At 35.6% G+C, this 22,905-nt stretch overlaps 1 protein-coding gene across 2 annotated transcripts in view; it reads right to left on the reverse strand.

Moving 5' to 3' along the window:
• LOC149808359 (serine/threonine-protein kinase Nek2-like) overlaps positions 1-22,905 on the reverse strand; it is a 39,842-nt gene that overhangs the window by 9,034 nt on the left and 7,903 nt on the right. For both annotated transcript variants that reach the window (XM_089976105.1, XM_089976100.1), the window contains exons 4-8: positions 20,072-20,309; positions 18,080-18,289; positions 11,190-11,373; positions 10,386-10,482; positions 7,926-8,047 (exon numbers count right to left, since the gene is read on the reverse strand). In XM_089976105.1, coding sequence (XP_089832231.1) covers positions 7,926-8,047; positions 10,386-10,482; positions 11,190-11,373; positions 18,080-18,289; positions 20,072-20,309 — 851 coding nt within the window. The remainder of the gene's footprint in view (positions 1-7,925; positions 8,048-10,385; positions 10,483-11,189; positions 11,374-18,079; positions 18,290-20,071; positions 20,310-22,905) is intronic.

A 22,905-nucleotide genomic window follows, 5' to 3' on the forward strand; every position in this document is an offset into this window, starting at 1 on the left:
GTCATGTATTAACAAACACTTGCACACAAATGGTTACAAGAACAAAAGTATGCAAAGAAGCATGCTGTTATGAAATGCATGGAATTTTCAGTAACAAAGAGTCTTGAAACAAATTTGAGTCAACTGGAGAGGCAGGAGAGGGGGTGATGTAAGTATGTCTGATGGAACAAAATGAACATGACTACTGTGAAAGAATTACAATACACCACCTCCCCATTTTAAATAGTCATCTATGTAGACAGTAGTTGGGTATGTTTGATTCTGGAGATTACTGACAAGTGAGTCTCAGTAATCTTGATCTTCAAGATATGGTCTGATCTTCAGGATATGTAGTCTTAAACTAAGCTTACTATGCATAAATGACTAAAAAATTATTGCGAAAAAATTATTTATCAGTGACAATGCTCTTAACCTTTGGATAAAAATCAATAGGCCTCATCCTAACCATAAGTGCAAGCCCTCCAATAACTTGATCGAGGCATGATGTGTAGAACTGAAGATATACAAAGCCAATTATCTTCTTTTAGTTTCAATGACTTTGACATTTGACCTTTTGATCCCCTTTTTCTTACCCAAAGTGTAGGACATTAACAAACTTTGGTGACAGTACAGGGTTAAAAACAGAAATATTTGTGCAGAAACCATTTTGTTAAATTGTATTCAGTGGCCTTGACTTTTAAACCCCAAACTTGATAGGATTCTTCCTTACTCCAGGTGCAAGCCATCCACAAAGCTCAGTCAAGTTCTATGATGCAGAACTAAAGTTACTGTATGCAAACCATTTTTCTTTTTTCATTATGTTACAGTGGCTTTTGACCTCTAAATCGATATACCTGTTCCCTATGCAAGTTTAAAGCCATCCACAAAGTTTGGTGAAGGTAAGTGATGAAGAACTAATGCTAATGAGTGAAAACTATCCTTCTATCACAGTCACCTGGACCACTGACCCTGAACTCCCAAATCTACATATTTCTTCCTTACATTCCCATCATTGAGAATGTGTGTCCTTTAGAAGGATACTTACCTCTGATTTCCTGGAAATGATATAGCCAGTTAAGTGTTGAAAGTGCCATTAAAGAAACAAGCAACCAACATTTTCCTTGTCTCAAATGCAAGCCATCCAAAGTGTCATAAAGGTGAATGGTTTAAAACCAAAGTTATTGTATGGAAATGAAAAATAGATGGATGAACAGATGTCATAACAATATACGCTCCACATTGTGAGGGGGTGTATAATTAAAAAAATTATGAATTGGATGCAAATGATGTGGTAAGAATCCAGTTTTACTTTCAATCAAGTCTGTAAACTGTTCTCGAACAAAGATGTTGGTTGTTGATTTTATGTATAGATCTAGTGGAGAACAAGCAAGGATGTGAACTTGGTTAAGGCTTGTTCATGCCTTTCTTAAGAATAAATAATAAAACAATATTGTGTAATGCAAAACATGCAACAAGATGGTGCATTCCCACAAAAAATCAACATAACTGTCAGTTCTAAGCTATTTACTGGCTGGGACATCTTAAATCATGTTACTTCAACTATAACAAAAAGTAGGTAAGTAGTTATCCCTCTACCAAAGAAAGTGCAGAGATTAACTTCAAAGATTCAAAGAAATATACTAACCTTATATCTATGTCATAATATGGTGTAAATGGAGCTTTACTCAAATACTCTTGAATTATAAATGTTTTGAGAGTTTAAAACTGAGCACTGGAAAGTGAAACAGAAAACATAATTAACTGAAACTTGTTATGTGTTTAGATCTTCCTTGGCCTACTAACTGCTCTAAGCATGTAACACATCCTGGTTAACAGGGCATAAAGCCACTGTGATGCCATGATTTCTCCATGTGTGGGATGCCACACCAGCAAACTCCAAACAGATGCTGGTATCCATTACAGCTGAAATCATAATGGACAAAAAGATTCACCTCAGCTGTCTTTCTCAAGGGCCAAACAGTAATGGCAAGGGTAGCCCTTTAACTATAGACTTTGAAGCAGCATTCAAAATATCAAACAAGGGGAAAATCTGAATTACCCAAGCCTTATTAACAGTACTGTTTCTGAGAATAAATTGAATTAAAGGAAATGTATCACCTAATGAAGTTACTAGGGTGTCTGGCAACCAATCAGTGTGATCACATATGGATTTCTAGCTGTTGCATATCCATAGCTATCACTTTTGTGTACTTGGAGCAATGATTTTTAGTGCAAGAAGCACTACCAATATAGATACTGATGTGGTCTATTAATAAAGGTGGATGGATGGACAGACAGAAGTATTGAATGATGAATAAACTGTAATGGACAGTCAGGTAGACAGAATAAGAGCTGTTCAGCAAAGTAGACTTGGAACCCATGGAAAGTACTTTTAACTTTGAGTAGTCACCCATATATGCAATTACAGTTCTGATTATTATTTTCATATGAACTCTGCTTAAACAGAGAACCCTGACAATTTAAAAAAAGTGGCATTCCCTGAGTACCATGCATGTTTAAATGAAACAGCACTCAGATAGCTGAAGTAGTAGAGCACCTGTCTGAGATTAATGAGGTCTTGGGTTTGAGTCTTGGTCTGACAGTGCATTTTTCCTGAAACATTTGGCACTTTGAGCTGGATTCTGTGTCTGCACCTCCAACCTGGCTAGTGACAGTGCAGTTAAGCTGAGTGTTGAGATATGGATACAGGGAAAAAGTATAAAATTGGTAAGACTGGGCACATATGCTTGGAAAACTATAGTGGTAGAGCATCTGTCTAGAGTCGGGAGGTGCAGGGTTTGAGTCCTGGTCTAGTCAAGTAATTTTTTCTTGTGATGCATAGATAAAAAGAGAAGTTATCAAGATTCCTTGTAACAATTAAAGAGGTGCATGTGATCTGCTGATAACACAGTGATCCCTGTCTTGAAGGCACCTCAGTATAACATGGTCCAAGTAAAAGAGTGGTATGACCAATGATTCCATTATAACAGGTGAAGTTTATTGTAATTTATTTTCAATATCAAGGTTCCATCCAGGATTTACTATAACTGGGTGCTGTTCCAGCCTGAAGGTGGAAATATGGTAGGGTGGTACAGGGCAATCTGCAAATGGGTCTGGTCCAAGTTGTGGCCTCTTAGTAGGTCACTACCAAAATATGAAAGCAGAACAAATGTGTTACAATGTATCCTTTTTAACTCGAGTTAAAATATATAAAATGAAAATCTATACACTCTTTATAAGCTGATGTTTAGAAGTTTGTGTATTATACTTGCCAGTAACAAATCTTGTATGTCCATCCTGAAGTTTGAAAAAGCACTGAAGGTTTTAACTTTGCTGTCACAAACTGACCATCTAATGTTCTGTCTGGGGGAGGAGGAAGGAGGACGCATACAAAATTTTAATGTTAGGCCCTTAAAACTTGAAACATTATATTAATTGAACAAAATCAATTATCTTGACTTGAGGTAAAAATATATATATACTGACTTGAAAGAGAATCCAAGCCCCCTATTCCCTCCAGAAAATTGAGAAAAGTGGACTCTCATGTGAAAGTACAATTGAAATGAAGGATCTCCATCAACACATCCAGTATAGACTTGTTCTTTGAAATAATATAAGGAACTGAGTCAACATACTGCTGAACAACTATGATAGCACTGGCATTGCATTCATTATTACTGATATTGTTCATTCAAATTAATTAATCAGAACAAAACAACTATGATGTACTGGCATTATATTCATTATTATTGATACTGTTCATTCAAATTCATTAATCAGAACAAAACAATACAGATTAAGATCCATTGGTATAATATATGATGGTAGATGTTAACCCTGATATGCATCAAGGAGAGTGGGGGTGTCTTATGGCCATAACAATCAGTGCCGTGAAGCTCTGATCTGTTGAAAAGAAATCTGCAGGCCAAATCTTTAAGAATATTGTGTATTACTGGCAATCCATATTTCACATCTGACTGCTTTGTTTGTATAATCCTTACTCTGATGTCTTTCTCTTTACTGAACAAATCCAGGTACAATCTTGTGTTTCCATTTTCAAACTCTGTTGGCTGCAATATCAGTTCTCTGAATGTATCTGAGTAATGCCAAAGTCTGTTGAACAAAGTGTTAAATTTCTTTATTGAAAGGGATATATCTTTCATAATCATGTTCAGCCAAATGTAATTAGACATTTTCATTTTGTTACAGAAACTTGTTGGGGGTTCAACCAAATCTGACATTCCTCAGCTACCATTGCTATTCAATCAACTAAAATTGTGGTTCATAACTGGAACACAGTAAAAAAGCAAAATGGGTAATTTCTATATTTCTTGCAAAATAAAATGTGCATGATTCATGGGGGCCCCGAGTGGCCGAGAGGTCTAAAGCGCTCTTCGTTACGGATCACTGCCATCTCACCTCTGTCTGCGGCGGTTCGAGTCTAAGATTCAGCCAATGTGGGTATGTGAGAAAGCTTGCCAGTAGCTTCTTGAGGGTCGGTGGTTCTTTCCGGGGTTTTCCCGGGTTCTTCCTCCACCATTAATACTGGCCGCCATGTATAGCCTATCGTGTGCTGAAAAATGGCGTTAAACCCCACAACAACAACAACAACAACAGCATGATTCATGAAAATTTAAATAATGATGCCAGCATAGACTGAACATATTTTTTTTATATAAATGAGATTTTCACAATCATACAAACTCTTTCTATGGTTTCCTTGACATGCCTTATCATGAGAGACCACATTATGATTTATCCTAGTATAAGGTAACCTCACTTTAACACAGTATACTTTTATGGCATCCTATAATAGTCTCATGTTAAGAGATTACTATAATGTACCCTGGTATAAGGTAACCTCAATATAAGACTACACTTGTATGGCTTCTCTAAATAATATTAAAGTTAGGAATCAATGTATGATGTACATTAATATAATGTGACTTTATTTAAAATATGGTACACTTTGAGGGCTCCCCTTAACACATCAGTGAGAACCAAAGTGTTTTATGCAAACTAATTGTTGCTTCAATTAGATCTCATAACTAGGAATTTACTTCTCTAAAAATGAGGTCTATATGACATCTGCAATTACTTTAAAGTTCAGAGTTCTAAATGTCATAAAATGGCTTAGTTCAATAAAAATAAAAATGACAAGTGACTAGTATGGATCTGAACTGTTTTCGTCTGTATTATTAAACTACAAAACATAAACTTCTGATACAAAAGTTCTTTTCCATTATACTGATGTTATCATGTATGGTGACACCTGCTCATTTTTCTATCAGTGGTCTTGTAACTTTAAGGATCACATTGGACCATGGGGATAATATTTAAGAAAATCAAGCTTGGAAGCAAGATAACAGCAGAAGTGATACAATTGCATTCAACAGATACAAATCTTACACATATAAATCTGGTGAACAAAATAGGAATTGGATAATTTCAAAAGAAGAACAACAAAATCTTCAAAAGATAAGTTTTCAACATGTCTAGAACCTAATAAACTATAAAAATTCATGACTAGAAAAGCTTTGAGAAAAAAAGTTTGGAGTAAAAAAATATTTTTCATTAATTCTTACTTGATCATGATTTACTGGGTACTGGTAGTATAAGCACTACCTCGCAAATCCAATCCAATAAAGACATTTGCCAGTTTTTCAGCTTGTTTTAGCCACAAAAGTGTCAAAAAGTTGTCTGTTTGCTGAGTGGTCTCCTCTTGGATAGAGGGACTGACATCTTTACAAAGTGTAATCCTATTTATTTAGGGATTCCAATATGCTCTGATGAAGTTAAATATGAGTCATTGAGAGTGGTAATGAGTCCTGGAAGCAATACAGCTAACCCTCTCTTTTCCTGGCCCTTTCAGATACCCTGTTTTATGAATCAAGGGTGAGATGTAGCTTTAAAGGGGGGGGGGGGTAAGGGTCAGTTCAGATATGGCCCCTGCTTGACATATTTTGGATTAAACCTCTTGGGCTGGAGTTGATGATCTTTAAGATTTTGAGAGACCACTGAAGGGATTAGGCTGCCATATGAAGACTCCACATCCAGATGAGCTGCTTTCAACAGGTTCTTGCTTTGTTCCCTAAGGAGGTAGAGTAGCTGAAAGTGCCACAAACACTGACAGAGTATGTCTCACAGTCTTGTCAACAGCCTCATGAAGTCCCTGCAAAGGTTAGTGGTGAAGTAGCAGAAGATTTTTTTTGTCCAAGTCATCACCATAATGGAAAGGATCTAAGTGTCTGAGGACCCATAAGGTTTCAGGCAGATACTGGGGATGAATTTGCATATCCTCATAAAATACTTGTCAAACATTCACACCTCTTAATCTTCCATTGCTTGACCAGTGTTGTGGGACAAAGTGGGGACACTAGTGGAGAACAAACTGATGCAGTCAGGGTCTCCTCAATTTTTCCCTGACATTGTGAGGTAGGACTATCCATTACCCATCCCTTACCTTGGAAAAGGGGATTGGCAATTTCCTCTTGATTCAGGAGTAGTGGCCTCATTCTTTTCCTCTGATAATGAACTTGGAGCAGGGGAATGGAATTGCCTATCATCTGCTTGGTCTGTTGACCAAAGGAACCATGGAAAACTCATCCATGGTGCCATGGGGGAATAGGAGACATCCCAGGCCTCCATGTCTAAGTCAGGGACTGATGATGTTGCCAGGGACTTCATTCCCAACATCACAATCAGACTGGTAAACATTCTGATTCTGGGGCTGGTTGGTCAAAGACAAATGTCTGATGTCTGGAAAATAAAGTCCAGTGATATTGCCTGGTGACCAGTACTAAATGACCAATTAATCAGTGTCAGTGTCAGATGACATGTATCCATTACCCTGCCTGCTGACTTGTGTCTGGTGCCATGACCTGGCTGGTGTCCAGTCTGGTAATGAAGATAATTTTGAGGAGTATCCATCAAGGAAACTTTACCATTCTGACTATCTAGTACCCTTTGACAAACATGTTCAAGATCACTGCACTTTCCTTGTGCTGGGAAGTGCCACTGATCTACCTGGGATCAGTATGTTGGCAACTTTCCTGAACCATTGATTGTCAATGATCCCATCATGTCTACAGAGAAAATTACAGAAATTATCTATTACAAGGAATAAGTGAGCATGAACTGGACAAAGCTTACAAAAAAAAAGGTCCAGTCCTGAGATGAACTGTATGTACTATAGAACATACGGAGGGCAATTAAGATGGCTGACTGTACCATGAAACTATAAAGATGAAGTGAAAAATATTAATGTATGATAAAAACTAAGTAAGATACAGGAGAAAACTGAAGGAGTATACTCATATGGTGAACAAATTCCAGAAAAGAGCTCAAACTGCTGAAAAGACACAAAATGGAATGTAATTTTGAGTGTGTGCTGACCAGGCAGGAGTGGAAGTAGTAATAGTGAATGACAGAATTTGGTACCAGTCCCTCTATTCAAAGGGGAGATCACTTTTATTTGATTTTTATCTTGGTAAGCAGAAGAGTTTTTAGCTCAAGGACATGGTGAACATCTTTCTCTGCTTGGGAAGACTGGATTTACAAGGTAGTGGATATACTCCTAATCTGTTACAAGCAGTCAGCATACATAAAAAAAAAAAAAAAAATGGAGAAAATGACAATTTTGAAGTTAACAGGAATAAAGTTACATGAATCTCTGCTTGGAAAATTAGATACAATATTTGAATGGCAAAATATACTACATTATGTTCACAATCCTTATTAAAAATAAAATTACAAATCTCATTACACTGTCAAAGTTTGAAAGCTCTGTAGCGTACTTGATCAATTTATGTATACAGTCTCTTATATCCTTGATGTCAAGTTATTGTAGTCATATATCAAAAGTCAAAGTATAGATGAAGGAATGTTTGCACGGCTAAAGTTGGTGTAGCGCAATCTGGGAGGCAGGATGGGGGAAATCATTTTACCTGTCATCATTGCTGTCACTGGAGTAACTGGAGTTACTAGAGTTTCCCTGGTATCTCCTTGAAGTAGCCTGTCCGTATCATTATGGGAACGTCGCTCGTACTCTTTCAGAAGAGAATCAGCTCTGGGAAGAAAAAAAAATATTTCATTGAATTTTACTTTTTAATTGAATTTGCAACATTCATGGTGGGTCAGATGATGGATTACCAAATAGGCAAACATTGTAAATGCTACCATTGTAAATGCTACCACTGTGACAGCTGCCTGTGAAATTTTGTAACACTGTTTGAAGTAAAGATAAATGATGCGGTTTTTCTGCACTATCAAGGACAACAGGAAGCAGATTATATTGATTAATGTAAATCAATTTATTAAACATTGGTGTTATAGATTTCCAATGGATGTGTTCATGGTGCATGGATGTCCCACTGCTGTGACTTAAGTATGATTTAACTGCAAAATTGAACCATTTTGATAGACAAGGTTAACATTACAAGTTCTACTACCTTCGTGGTGGGATATAAAAGTAAAATATGTTTTATTCCATAATACTTACCCAATCATAATACATTAGGCACAGATCTATCGCCTCACAAATCTAGCCATTTCAACCTTGTTTAAGCATCAAAAGTGCTAAAAGACTATCTGATCACCTAGTTTAAAGTTAGACAAGATCCATCTTGAATAGAGAGACTGGTGCTAAATCCAAGCCATACTTTAGTTACTTTTACTGGAGCAAATATGTAGATTCTGTTGAGATTTAATGTGTGACTGCAGGAAGGGTGGGCCCATAATATGATCAGGTAAATTTAAAATGTGACTGTAGGAAGGGTGGGCCCATATAATTATGATCAAGTAAATATGTACATTCTATCGGGATTTAAAGTGTGATGGCAGGAAGGGTGGGCCTATATTATGATCAGGTAACTATAAGGTGTGAGGACAGGAAGGGTGGGCCCAGATTATGATCAGGTAAAATTAAAGTGTGACTGCAGGAAGGGTGGTCCCATATTATGAGCAGGTTAATATAAACTGTGATGGCTGGATGTGACGGCAGGTTTATTCCCCTTTCTACCCACTAGGTGGCCACTGTTATGCTAAGATATGCCAGTTTTTCACTTGATCGAAACCTTAAAGGATGCTCACATTTGGGGAAGGATGGGAGGTATTATTTGTAATGTCATGATATTATTAAATATCATTTAAGAATGATATTCTGGTTCTGGTAACAATACCAGTTTACAAATGCATTGTAATTAAGTGTACTTGGCTGATAAGTGATTCTCGGGTGAACTATGTGGGCAGATTGAACAAAACATGTTGACTGCCAACATAGTTTTAAAGTCTTTTTGATTGCATTATGTACAATTTTGTAGTCTCCTAACAGGAGATATAGGGAGTGGTAAAGCACTAGTTCTGCCAAAGAATGTAAACTATTTCCAGATAATGTCTTCGTGATACAGACAAGTACACATGAAAATCATCCATGAAGGAAAATTTACATAGATTTGTAAAGCCTGTCCTGAAAACTTTAAAATTAAGATACTTGAGGTCAGTAATGAGAGTTAGGCACCTGTGACCTGAATTGTGTGATTAGTAATACATTTCAGAGAGGTAGGCATACTATATTGGCATGAATACCTAATGATTGCTTAATTCAAAAAAATGTGATCACATTTTCTGATGTCATGTCATTGAAAGCAACAAAATCTGTCACTTTAATATTTGGGGTCTTTGCCTACTAAGAGCAGTTTTAATCTTACAACAGCCCCAATACCACCAGTGTAATGTAATAATTTTGATCTTACAACAGTCAAAAGTCCCAATACCACCAGTGTAATGTCATAATTTTGAGGCTTTGCTGCTAATATTAGTGACCCCATGTCTGCAGAAGGCAACTTTCACAAATGGACAAATTAGCAATAAATAAAAGAACAAAAGTACATGCTGCTTTTTATATATAAAAAACCCCAGCAAAGTTGGACATGCGGTGAATTACAAAAGAAATAGTAAATGAAGGGCATAAACTCAAGATAAAGGAATGTGAGCAGGAACAGGAAATTTCTTTTCTAGATTACCGAATAATTAACAACACAAGAGATCAATCAGGAAAGATGAAGTGTTCTTTTCCTTGTTTAATAATAAGGAAATATTTTACATGTAAGAATTCTTTGATTGACTTTCTATCCACCACATCTGACACATTATGTTTTGTCCTTCTTTGACACTTTTATGACCAATCATAAGAAACACAGGGAGATTCTCTTGAAGAATATTCTACAAAAAGCCCCATTTATGAAATGTAAAACATCGAAATCTTAAATCAGATGTTACATCTACTGTCATTGCCATTACAACTGTCAATTTTATCTGCTATCTGCTCAACAAAATTCATGCTATTACTTCTTACTTAATTTCCATTTCTGTTTATACCTTACAAAACAAATACAATATATACTTACATAGCAAATCTTTCTTCAGCCAACTTCTCCTTCACTGCTACTGCCTTTTCTCTGTCTTTCAGCAATGCTTCTTTGTCTGCAATCTGTTTTTCTCTATCTGTAAATAATTTACGACTTAATTATTTTTTTTAAAAAATTTCTGATTGTACATTTTATTTCTGTGGAGGAAAATTATATAATCTGTATCTGAAATCAGTTATTTGTGACTTTCTTCAATTATGGGTCTTTTGATAACTAAATCAGTTCTTATTTATCCTCTCTACGATGGGTGCAAAATACAATTAATATTATGAGCTCCTTAAAGTAACCAACATATACTGAGGAATATAATCAATAAAACTTGGGCAGAAATGAGTGCCTGATATTAAGAGCCATTCTATTCAAAAGTAGCTGTGGGAGTGGTCATATGTACTTAACTTTCCTTTCTGAAGGGTGTGAGGTCTGAAGCTAAAAAAAAATGTTATATTTCTTTCTGAACAATTTAATTCTTTTGTACAGATGGTGCCCCCCCAAAAAAGATAACGATCATTACTTAAAATACTAATGTGTTCATAGAACATGGATGTCCCACTACAGTGCCTGAAAATGGACCGAAAGGCAAACCTTAAAAGATTGAAGGACAGTAGTAACACTATGTGCCTGTTATGCCAGAGCATAAAAACAAGGTAGTGGGAAAATGAAATGAAACAATTAAAACTGAATGACAAACTAAAATTATATTATGTGGATAATTTCATTGATAGCAAATATGTTATCGTCTAAAAGAAATCAGGAACATTCAGGAACAGTAAAATCAGCTCTTACATTCCAGTTCTTGTTTCTTTGCTTCTAATTCCCTTTCAAGTGCTTTGAGTTCAGCTTCAAATGTTTTGAATTCATCAGAAGTTTGATGTGATGAATGGCCCCTTCTCTTTTTCTCCACCTTGGGAAGTCTACTGGCCACCAGTGGTTCTGCCAGCAGCTCTGTGATACTTGGTCTCTTGGATACCTATATAAAATCAACGCAACAATGGCTCACAGTTTAAAACCATGAATCATGCAGAGTATTATCATATACTGTTATTCTGTATTATGTTTTCTTTCATTTCCAGTATTACTATTGTTTGAATACCTTATGCTTTTTCTCTATTTTCTCTCTATCCTTACCTCACATATAGATTCACTGTTCCATGATGCTGTATTACGATTTTAAGTTCATTAATGCTGTTCATACAGAGGTATTTTGATAAAATAACTATCTTTAATTTTTAATTCCAGTTTTAAATTCTTATATTAGATTTATCATAACTTTTATGCTGGGGGCCCTGAGTGGGCGAGTGGTCTAAAGCGCTCTCCGTTATGGATCACTGCCATTTCACCTCTGTCTGCGTGGGTTCGAGTCTCCGATTTGGCCAATGTGGGTATGTGAGAAAGCTTGCCAGTAACTTCTCGTGGGTCGGTGCTTCTTTCCGGGTTCTTCCTCCACCATTAATTCTGGCCACCATGTATAGCCTATCGTGTGCCGAAAAATGGCGTTAAACCCTACGACAACAACAACAACAACTTTTATGCTAGGGCTCTATGATTTTTTACTATATGAACCTATAGGACTAAATTGTGATGAGGAAAGAAACAAGTGCTCCCTACTTTTAATTGTCTGTATTTTAATTTGCCTTGTTCGTCTGCCTTTTTGACATTTAATTTTAAAATACCATTGAAATGAGGAGTTAACCAGCATTACTTTTTCTTCCATTAAGCATATACATTGGTTTGTATTTGTCACCATTTTCAGTTTCAAAATCACTCACTGGCATCTTCATTAACACTTTCCAATAATCTAATTTACTTCCTAACTTTAAAAATAAACTGCCTTCATCACTATCATCGGCCAGTATTTGCCAACAAAATTGTCATCTAAAGATGAACCATGCTAGTGTTCAACCATTTAAGGTGTTCTAGGTAGCCTGTATTATAAATGCGCATTTAAAAAAATTCCTTGATACAAGATTCAAAACTAGTACAGAATGCTTGTTACAGGGCCCAGTGTGCCAGTAAAATTTATTTCAACACAATTTATGTCAAGCTGAAGAAAACATGTGTAAAGAGTTACGAAAAAATACATGTCACAACAAGTGCTATAATATCACTACTGGCTTGATTTATGTCCTGACAAGAACTTTAAGCATGAATGGCCAAATAAAACTGTATACTGTATACAGAATATATTTTCATATGCAAAAACTGAAACTAATTTGTGGAAGTTCTCACACATCACCTCTTTCCAAGTTTGCAAATTTGTACAAATTTTGCATCAATCACATGATCGCACACATTGGAAGCATCACTGTATTACCTGATCATATTACATTAGAAGAATAGCTAACAGAAGGAAGAAATTATATGAATCCTACCTCTCCCTGTGACACCAAGTAGAAGAAAGATAGAAGGAAAAACCTCTAATCTTAGTATAGCACAATGAGAGAATTTATTTATATACATGCACTTGAGACCCCTGTGGGATCCTCACTTGATTGTTTATCTCATCATCAAAGGTTTCTCAGGAATATCCATCAAAAGTGGCAAATTTTTGTCTAGGTAAATGGCTGTGCTTTTTTTAATAGGAAATGGTCATTGGCTGTGCAGCTACCAGTAACTATGAGAGATTCAGTTCTCCCCTTAGCGAGGCCATTGCACACTAATTATTCACCACACAAAGAGAAAGTAAGGTTGTTCATGTTTTTGTGGTGTATCATACAGGAATGTTGCTTTTGCTGCACAATGTGTCCTAAACTCAAAGTGAAGGCTGAAGGGCTAAGACTGGGCCAAATGAATTGGTACTTGGAAGTATGTGTCATACATGTCAATAACTGATCACATACTCAGCTAGTCTCAATTGACATTGGAGTCTGTAACCTGATATGTAATGGAGTAGAAGCAGTTTATGTACTGTCTTCATCACACTTTACAAGCAGAAAAGCTAGATTTGTGTGTGTAAAAACACCCCCTCCATGGGATCACTTGGGAGTTCCTTCATGAAGGTAGAGTGACAAAAGTGGAGGTGTTCAAATAATTAAATCTGAAGTGCCTCTAACACAGTTTGGATCATCTATTGTCTTGCAAGAATGGTTGGTTCAAATCTAATAAAGCAGGAGTAGTCTGGCACCCAGGTGGGTTGCCAAAGGGTGTGGATGTTGGTGTATCACTGATGATTGATGGAAGACATGATGAAGGATATGTGACCCCCTCACACACCTCCCTGCCTGCCTATGAAAACCATATGACCTGTAGTAGAATGGATTGAAGGTGGAGGATGGCATTCCAACTTACAAAAAATCCTAAGGATTTCCTTATGGAGGGAGATTAATGCCATAATTATATGCATGTATTTTCAAATCTTCCTTGATGCATTATTGTAAATGGCTGCTTGTAAGTGCTACTTTCATAATTATATAAAGCAATCACTTGCAAACTGCCACGTACAATTTGCATCAATGAAGAATACAATATACATGGATAGAATTATAAAAGTAGCACTTGCAAGCAGCCATTTACAATAATGCATCAAGGAAGATTAGAAAATTCACACATAGAATTATGGCAGCAATCCCTCTCCATATTTCCTCTTCCACTGCCGTGATCTGAATTCTGTCCATTCCATTTCTGTTTCATGGTGCTAAGGTATCATTAGCATACCTCATTATTTTGCCCAATTTTGTTTTCTTGTTTTTCATATACGCTTTCAATAGTGATTGCTTTATAGAATATTCGTCCAGCATGGATGGTTTGGTTTGGTCAGATGGATTCATAAGTAAAGCTGATTTGCTATGAATTTCGTAGGAATGGCTGATCGGTCAGTCAATAATTCTACTGCAGTCATGGAGACAGTATGTTGTAGCACTACTCTGCATCTTCATGGGTGGTGGAGAGGGCATTTCAACATCCCTAATGGGACTCATCAATGATTCTACTGTATTCATGGATATAGTATGTTAAAGATACTGCATCTGTATGAGAGGGCATCTTGACTAACAGCACACATAAGACTAGTCATTTAATTGAAAGTGAGGTGTAGTTAAATGTGCTAATTTTGTCAACCAATGAATTTCTTTTTCATGACAGTGAAACAAGTATTTTCATACCAAAGTGCACAAACACAACATGTGTGTACCAATGAGCAATGGTATGTGTAGACACATCCAATACCCATCCAACATGATTAAAAATTGTTTATACTTCTCACAATTGGTTGTCATCTCTGTAACGATGAAGAGTGCATGCCACAAGCGTGTTTGTGTGTGAGTATATATATATATATATATATATATAAATTATAAAATAAACAACACCAACACGTAGAATGTGATATAAAAAATTATATCGATCAATCATTTTCATCTCATGTTGCCGCACATTTTAACAAAAATTCCCATACATTGCAAGATTTCTCCTTCCAACCTATTGTTAAAGCTGATTCTGAAATGGAACGTCTACTAAAGGAAACCTATTGGATTCACCGTCTTAATACGGTATATCCAAAAGGTCTAAATTCAAAAACACTATATGACATTTAGTAATTTTTTATTAATTTTTAATTTTTTTTTTTTTCTGAATTATGTCCCCTGTTTACAATTAGATATGAATATTTCATATTATTTTACTGTGCAGAAAATCTTAATTGGTAAAAGTATAATCTAATAACATAAAAATATGTTTACTAGTTCTTTAAAAATGAAATTGAATTTGTAATTAATTATCAATATAACATGATTAATTATTTATAAAATACTTGATAGTAACCGTAATGCACACCATATTTGTATTATATTTTTATTAAATAAATTGAGTTCTGATAACCACTTTCACAGCTATAAAGATTATACTAGTGTATATGTTGATTACATTTATCTTTGTATTTTTTTTTTTTTTTGTGTAATTTATTTTCTTTTCTTCTAATAAGCGTGTATTATACATAATACTAATGTTACTAAAACTGTTTATCTCTATTTGTTAATAAATGGTATATATATATATATATTTACGACTCTATGGTCTTAAACTAAGTAACAGATAAAAGCCCAGGCCAAGAAGTTTTGTTCAATTCAACAACTAATTGTTTTCCTTAGAAGAATACACAGTGAAAATTTTAAAAGAACTAAAAGTATTGGGAATTTTCACTCAAACAGTCCTAAAAATTCTATCACAAGTCCAAAAGTATAGAATATTTTGAATAAATTCCAGTGGTGTTCTGAATGAATTCCAATGAAGTACTAGTGTACCAATAGCTTGGAATAGGAATAGTGTTGATGTGCTAACAGTATTCATGTATCACAATAATATAATACAAAATGTCTCTAAATTAATTCACAAAAATTAAAAATACACCACTCATATGATAACTTGCACCCTAATAACTCGTGAAACCCAACATCTATGCCCAATAGCATTTCTTTGAGAACCTAATTAAGTGCAGACTGTGTTTTGATATCTGACTAGCAGAAGCATTTGTTGCATTGTTGTACTGAGTTAAAAGTTTACATCCTTTGCATTATCACATAATTATGTCTTTTGTATCAACAGTTAATCTGATTCCCTGCTATGCAGAATCTCTTTTTCACACAACACTATCACATTTCTCTCTGGGAACCAGACTCATGAAACAAAACAAAAAGCAGTGATGTAATAGACAAATGTTTTTAAGTACACGTGGTGGATGTTGAAACAAGTTGGTATAATGTTAACGATCTTTCAGATGTTGGACATCTTGAAAATAAACGTAATTGATACAGAATAGCGAACAACTAGAAAAAGTGCTTTATTAACAATTATTCTCAAAGCGATTATAAAACAAGGATACAGACATTAAACAGGCCTGTCCCCACCACCATGATTTTTGGGAAGTCTGGTGGATTTTTGGAGGTCCCTCGGTAGCTTGCACCCTTACTTATAGTGCAGTCTATGTTTCTGGACCCCATTGTGCACAATTAGCGAGAGAGAGTTGTAGTGATTTAGTCCGTAATTATGAATAAGCACTTTATAATTCCAAAGAATAATTTAAGTAAATAAATAAATCCTCTCAAATTAAACCTGAATACAACTGAAAAAACTGATTCATTTCCAGAACATTCTAAGTTCTAAACAAGGTAAGGGCTCTTGCTAAAAATTGCTAAAAATTTAGTAAAGAACATATAAACATCAAGTAGACAAGGTTGTTCATTGGTGAATACCAATGTCCTGAACTCAGATCTAAGTAAATATGTTTACCTAAAAAAATTCTTAATATATGATGTACAATCACAGGCAAAAAAATTAGCTAGTTGTTTACAAAAATGACATTAGTCAGGTAGGCCCAAAGTCCAACCCTCAATTATGGACAAAGGACAATCACACAATTCAAATTAAACACACACACACACACATGAGAGAATGAAATAATGTAAATAGTGTTATCGAAAAAACTAAGAAGTTTAATAGTTGATAAGTACAACTTCAAAATAATTCTCCAGTGAAACTGAATATCAGTCAAAATCACATGTGAAAATAATTGTACGATAACTGCATATTTACCCAATTTAAAAAAATGATTGTATGCACCGTATAAAACATTCTGACTTACTATATAACTAAAAAAGAAATGTGGATTAGATTTTATAGAATTTCACTGGAATGTCTGCATGATATCTTGGCATATGGGAGCAAAAGTAAAAACTGGCTCATCTGGGTGTAATGGTGGCGACCAAACAGGTAGAAAGGAGAATTAACATGTAAGAGTTGCTTCCCTTTCTCTAAATAATAATAATAATAATAATAATAATAATAACAACAATACTATTAATACTATATAGACATAAAAAAAAACATTGTCATGCAGGGAGAGGGGGACTAGATTCGAAAGTAGCAGAAAGTTATTCTAATGTTATGTGACTGGATTTTGTATTTGAGAGAAAAATAATTATATATCTCTCCAAGTGCATCTTGGTTTTGCCAATATTTCCACCAAAAACTAACAATTCACATCTCCCTTCTCCCACATGCAATATTTCTGAATGCTTAACATGATCACCATTAAAGGATTGCACACTTGATTGTTAATCTCATCCATGGCAGGCTATACCATTTGTAATAAGCGACAAAGATAAATAGCTAACTCTGAGAGATTCTTGTGCAAGTAACTGCATTGTAGTGATTATGATATCAAATCTGATTATGTTAAACATTTACTGCATTTTAAGCTGTTAGAACACTGGATGTGGGATTGAACCAAGGTCGAGTCATACCAAAGATTTAAAAATGGTACTAGCAGTTGCCTCACTTGGCGCTCAACATAAAGAAGTTAGTGTTAGGACTTGTTGGTCTGGTTCCAGAATACTGTGACTGAGTGGGACATGATGCTACATGTCTGCAGCATGATGCCCAGTGCTAGACATCACTATAAACTGCAGTCAGTGTAGCAATATTATGGAAAAATTGTAAAAACTACGTTAAAATTCCATATCACACAAACATGCATTTTATTCTAGAAAGATATATTGTACACACATGCATTAATTCAGAATACTGATAAATGGATATTTAAGGACCCATAGAGCCCTAATTTTCTTCTATAAAAAATTTAAGAAAAATATGCTGATAATGCAGTTTCATTAATTCTGTAGGCCCTAGGCTTTACTTCAGAGGAAAAAAACATTGCATAAAATGATTCCATAACAGATACTTACATCCACCTGGAGCATCTTTTTTTGGATTGTATTGAGATCATCTGAAAAATGGAGGGGTATTCTTGCAAAGTCCCCAGACCTAATCTTACGATTTAGTTCAGCTTGGTTGCTTGCAACAAATGGTGGTCTCAAAGCACATAGCTCATACAGCATACAACCCATTGACCAGACATCGCTCTTTTCATTGTAGGACATGTTGTTTACCAGCTCCTGTGAAAAAGATCTTCATTTGAGACATTCTATCATTGTTGATACATGCTAATGTTTTGTTTGTTCGTTTAACTATCACTCTCAAATACTGTAATGTCCTTCAGAATTAATATAAAAACAAAGCAGTTTTGTGAATTATTAATAGAGCGTAATAATTACAAATTCACAAGCAAATCATGTATTTGTCCTCATTTTTGAAGTAAATTTATACCATATTTTTTTCTTTACTAGCTAGACTAGCACTGATATCATTCAGCCTATGGTCTAGCCCAAAATCAGCTTTTATAGAAAAGTGGCCTTTATAAAAAAGTGGCCTTTATACTGAGAGTCACTTAGTCATCAAATCCAGGAAATGATGACAAAGATTAGCATGAGAAAGCTAAGCTATGTTTAGAATTCTGTGTTTAGAATTCTGAATAAAATTTGTTTATTCATTTTGATTAAAACAATGGAATAACGGGACATTTTGACATAAAGATATAAAGAAATGTATGGATTTATGCCAATAAATGTATGAATTTGCACCAGATCTTTGCCAAATTGGATACTTCCAAAAATATGCATTCCACCCTATCCACACCAACCCTCTACTAATCATATAGAAATTAGGGTCTGATTTTGATTTTCAAAAGTATCTGTCCATAAAAAGTATTTGACATGGTCCAAAACAAATTGTATTTTAGTCAACCAGATATCTTTTTAAAGAAATGTCTTCCAGTCACATCTATCAGTTGATAAGACATACAGCAATAATTTATTTGTACAGACAACTGAACATTTACATAAGAAATAAAGAATTAAAGGTCATCAATATTTAGAAAATGAATTAAAAATAACATTACTTGCCAACAATGATACCATTATATGGGACTGCTCACAATAAGTAAGTAATTTCATAAAATTTTAAACAGATTCCAGTATTGTCATTGAAATGGAAAAATTAAGTAATTTATTAGAAATAATAAGTTTTAAAACATTTAGCTTTTCCAAAATTGATGCCAATAGGTGTTTTACTAAACCCCCAAACAAACTCTGAGAAAATAAAAATATATAATTTTTATTATTTATGGAATGGTGATAAAAAAAATATCTTGCAAAACTATAGCAAAAGATTATTATCTGGGGATGGGTTAAAAATGATTCAGATTAAAACTATAACAAAAGCTCACCTGGGAAGGAGTTCAAAATGATTGAGTCTGAAACTGTCATGCATTCCTTGAAAGCTATTTGGATTAAATGCTTTTTGAATATACGAAAAATAATGGATTAGGGAAAAACAACCACATTAAATGATAAATATATCTGGATATGAACTTTTTAAAAATGTAAATGTAATGCCTTATATATATATAGAGAGAGAGAGAGAGAGAGAGAGAGCACATATATTATTTATGGGTCATTGTAAACAGCAATATGAAAGGGAATGTAATTTGTTCTTTTAAGTTTTTAATAAATGTTTTTAAAAAAACTTTTTTTTCACACTCACACACATGTGCTGATGTTCTCATTCTTTATCTTTCAAGTCACAACAAAACCTCACAAAACTGAAAGTTTAATCTGGTCCCAAGGTTTTTCTGCTTTTATGGATCTTACTGTATTAACATTTCTAAGATATTTCTAGTTTATGTTCTTTGTCCTATAGATTACTCATGACAAACTGCATATTCTCAGATCTGCCTGTGCAATGTGTGACAGCAGGGCTGTCTGTACAGTTTGCAGTTGGATTTTACTAAGCATATAAGATAATTATATACTGTATTCTTTTATCAGCTTTCTACTCACTGGAGACATGTAAAAAGGTGTTCCGACATATGTGTTGGCAAAGCTTGTTTCATGATGGAGTACTCGAGCCAGGCCAAAATCCCCAAGCTTAACATTTCTGTCAGTGTCAAGGAAGACGTTGGCAGGTTTGAGGTCCCTATGGAGAACAGCTTTCCCATTTTTACGTTCATGACATTCCTTTAATGCCAATGTCACCTGAATAAGAATCTTCCAAATGAAATTCTCATCCAAGTATGAACTGAAAAAAAAGTAAAAAGAAATAGGAATTTTTGATATACTCACTTATAAGTTGAAGATTTTAAAAAAAGATTTCATTAATGCAGAGTAAGGGTCATCTTATAAGAGAAACACAGATTTTAAAAAAATTCGGACATTAATACCTCAGCTTGTAAAGGCAAACTTGCTTTGTTTTCTCAGTTCACAATGTTTTAATCAAGCTGCTAATTCAAAAACCAATTTTTCATAGTAAAATAAGTTTCTTCAAAAATACTATTTGCTACCCAATCATAATATCTTAGGAGAACTACAACTACATGGCAAATCCAGCCCTCCCCGATACTATTTGTAGCTAAAGGGAGCTAAAAGTTGTCTTCTCACCCATGTGGCAGTTGGGCAGAGTGATCTCCCCATACCTATAAGACTTGGCAGCAAAGTGTAAGGATATTTCATTTATTACTGGAGTGGTAGACACACTCCCTATGGATGTAACTGTGGGGAGGCTGAGAGGGTGTATGTATATTATGATTGGGTAAATTAGCTATCTGTAATATAGTTGCTTTGAGAGGTAAAATATGTTTAGTTGTGCACCACTGGGTGAAAATGTGCCATTTGCCTTCATATGTTATTAGAGTGGAGGGCCATCAACAATTGTTTAAGTCTGAAGGCCTGTTTGATATGATCCAGACGTGCAGGTTCAGGAGCTCTGGGCAGGAATGAAACAAGTGCCTTCATGGTTGTTTGAGTAGACGAGGGAAGACCTGAATCTTCCACAAGGTTTCTGCTGCAAGATTGATGAGGTCACTGATCCACAACTCCTCCCATTAGAATGGTGAGATGAGGATGAGGCAACATACTGATTCCTTTGCTTTCTGTAGCACTTCAGGTGTTGGAGGGTAGGTGTATGCATTCAGGTTGTTCTAATCCATGGATAGGGCATAGACTGCCCATACTTTTGGATTTGGGGTGGGAGGAACAAAGGTTGGGAATCTGGTATTCCATCTTGTCGCAAATGGTTCACCAATGGTTGGTCCCACAGGGTACAGATCTGGATGAAAACTGAGGGATGAAGAGACCATTCCATCTGAATCAGTTGATTATTTCGTGACAAGTCAGCTAAAATGCTGAGGCATCCCGGTATATGGTGAACACGTGTGTGGATTTGTTGTTGACAACACCAGTTTAGAAAGTCCCACACCATGACGCAAAGGACTGTGGACTTGGTTCCTCTCTGTCATTTGAGATAAGTCACTACTGTAGAGTTGTTGGACAGAATTAGGAATCACTTGCCAGAGAGGCATTCCTGCCACCACTGAAAGGCTTTCACAATGGCCATCATTAAAGAAGACTGATGTGCAGAAGTTGTTCATGGGGAGACCATGCACCATTGGCTTCCCATAATGATGGTAGAAGGTGGGCTCCCCAGCCCTCCATATTAGCATTGGTACAAATTGTAATCTTGGGTAGTGGTAAGTGCAGAGGTATACCCGCCATGAGCCAAGAAAGGTTGCCCCAATGCTGCAGATGGTGCCTCAGTTGTGAGCAGATGGTTAGAGGTTGGTCCAGTGGGCAAACTTTGGGTCTCTATTGAGACAGAAGAAGCATTGGTAATGGGTGCATAAAAAGGTGACCTTGGACAAGGAGGTCCACTGCAGCACTGAGTAAACCTAGGAGGTGAAGGAATTCCTGTGCTAAAAGCGTTCTCCTCAAGAACAAAAAAGCCACAATGTAAGTAATGTGACAAGGGTTATCATGTTGTGATGTAAAATAGAACTCACCTGACGATTATGTAGGATGTATTCCAGGTAACTTGATGTTGCCACCATAGAAATGGTCTGGACATGCGCCATGACTTGATTCATGAGACAAGTGAAGACCAAAGGGCTGATATTGAGACTGAATGGTAGTGCCCTAACTTTGTATACCACGTCGTTGTAGGCAAATTGCAGGAACTTCCTGGAAGCCTGGTGAACAGGTACATGTAGGTAAGCATCTTTTAAATCCATACTGATGGCAAAGTATCCCTCCTGGATGGTGCCATGGTGTTTCCATTGAGAACCAAGGAGCATGAATGAAGCGATTGAGAGAACTGAGGTTGATGATGGGCACAGAGTGCCATTTGCCTTTGGAACCAATAAAAGTCTGGAAAAGAATCCTGGAGAGTGTTTTGAACAAGTTCTACTGCCCTTTTCCGAAAAAAGTTGTCTATTTCATGTTGTAATATGGTGGCTTTGAGTGGATCCAATGGGACTCTGGTGAATGTCGGAACTCTGGACAACAGTGGAGGAGTCCAGATATCGCTGTGCCAAATTCAGTTTTTACTATCAGCCAATCAAAAGTTGTGTTGCAAAAGTGAAGTCATTTGTGATTGGCTGACACAAAACCTCAAGCTCAAACAAGCTCTAACCTGGAGATCATACAACTCTGGGGTTGAGTTTCCATGATCAGCTAATCAGAAATTAAATTTCCAAAGTAACATCATTTGTGATTATTTCAAACAAAAATCTCATACTCAATTCAACAGTTTTGATTTCCAAACATGCGAGAGTCCAAGATCAAAAGCAATCTGAACTCTCAGACTCAGCTGAAGATTCTGATGTCTGATTGGTCAGTGACTG

This window comes from Sinohyriopsis cumingii, chromosome 1, assembly GCF_028554795.1.
Source record: "Sinohyriopsis cumingii isolate HCF-2022 chromosome 1, ASM2855479v2, whole genome shotgun sequence".
Classification (NCBI taxonomy): Eukaryota; Metazoa; Mollusca; class Bivalvia; order Unionida; family Unionidae; genus Sinohyriopsis; species Sinohyriopsis cumingii.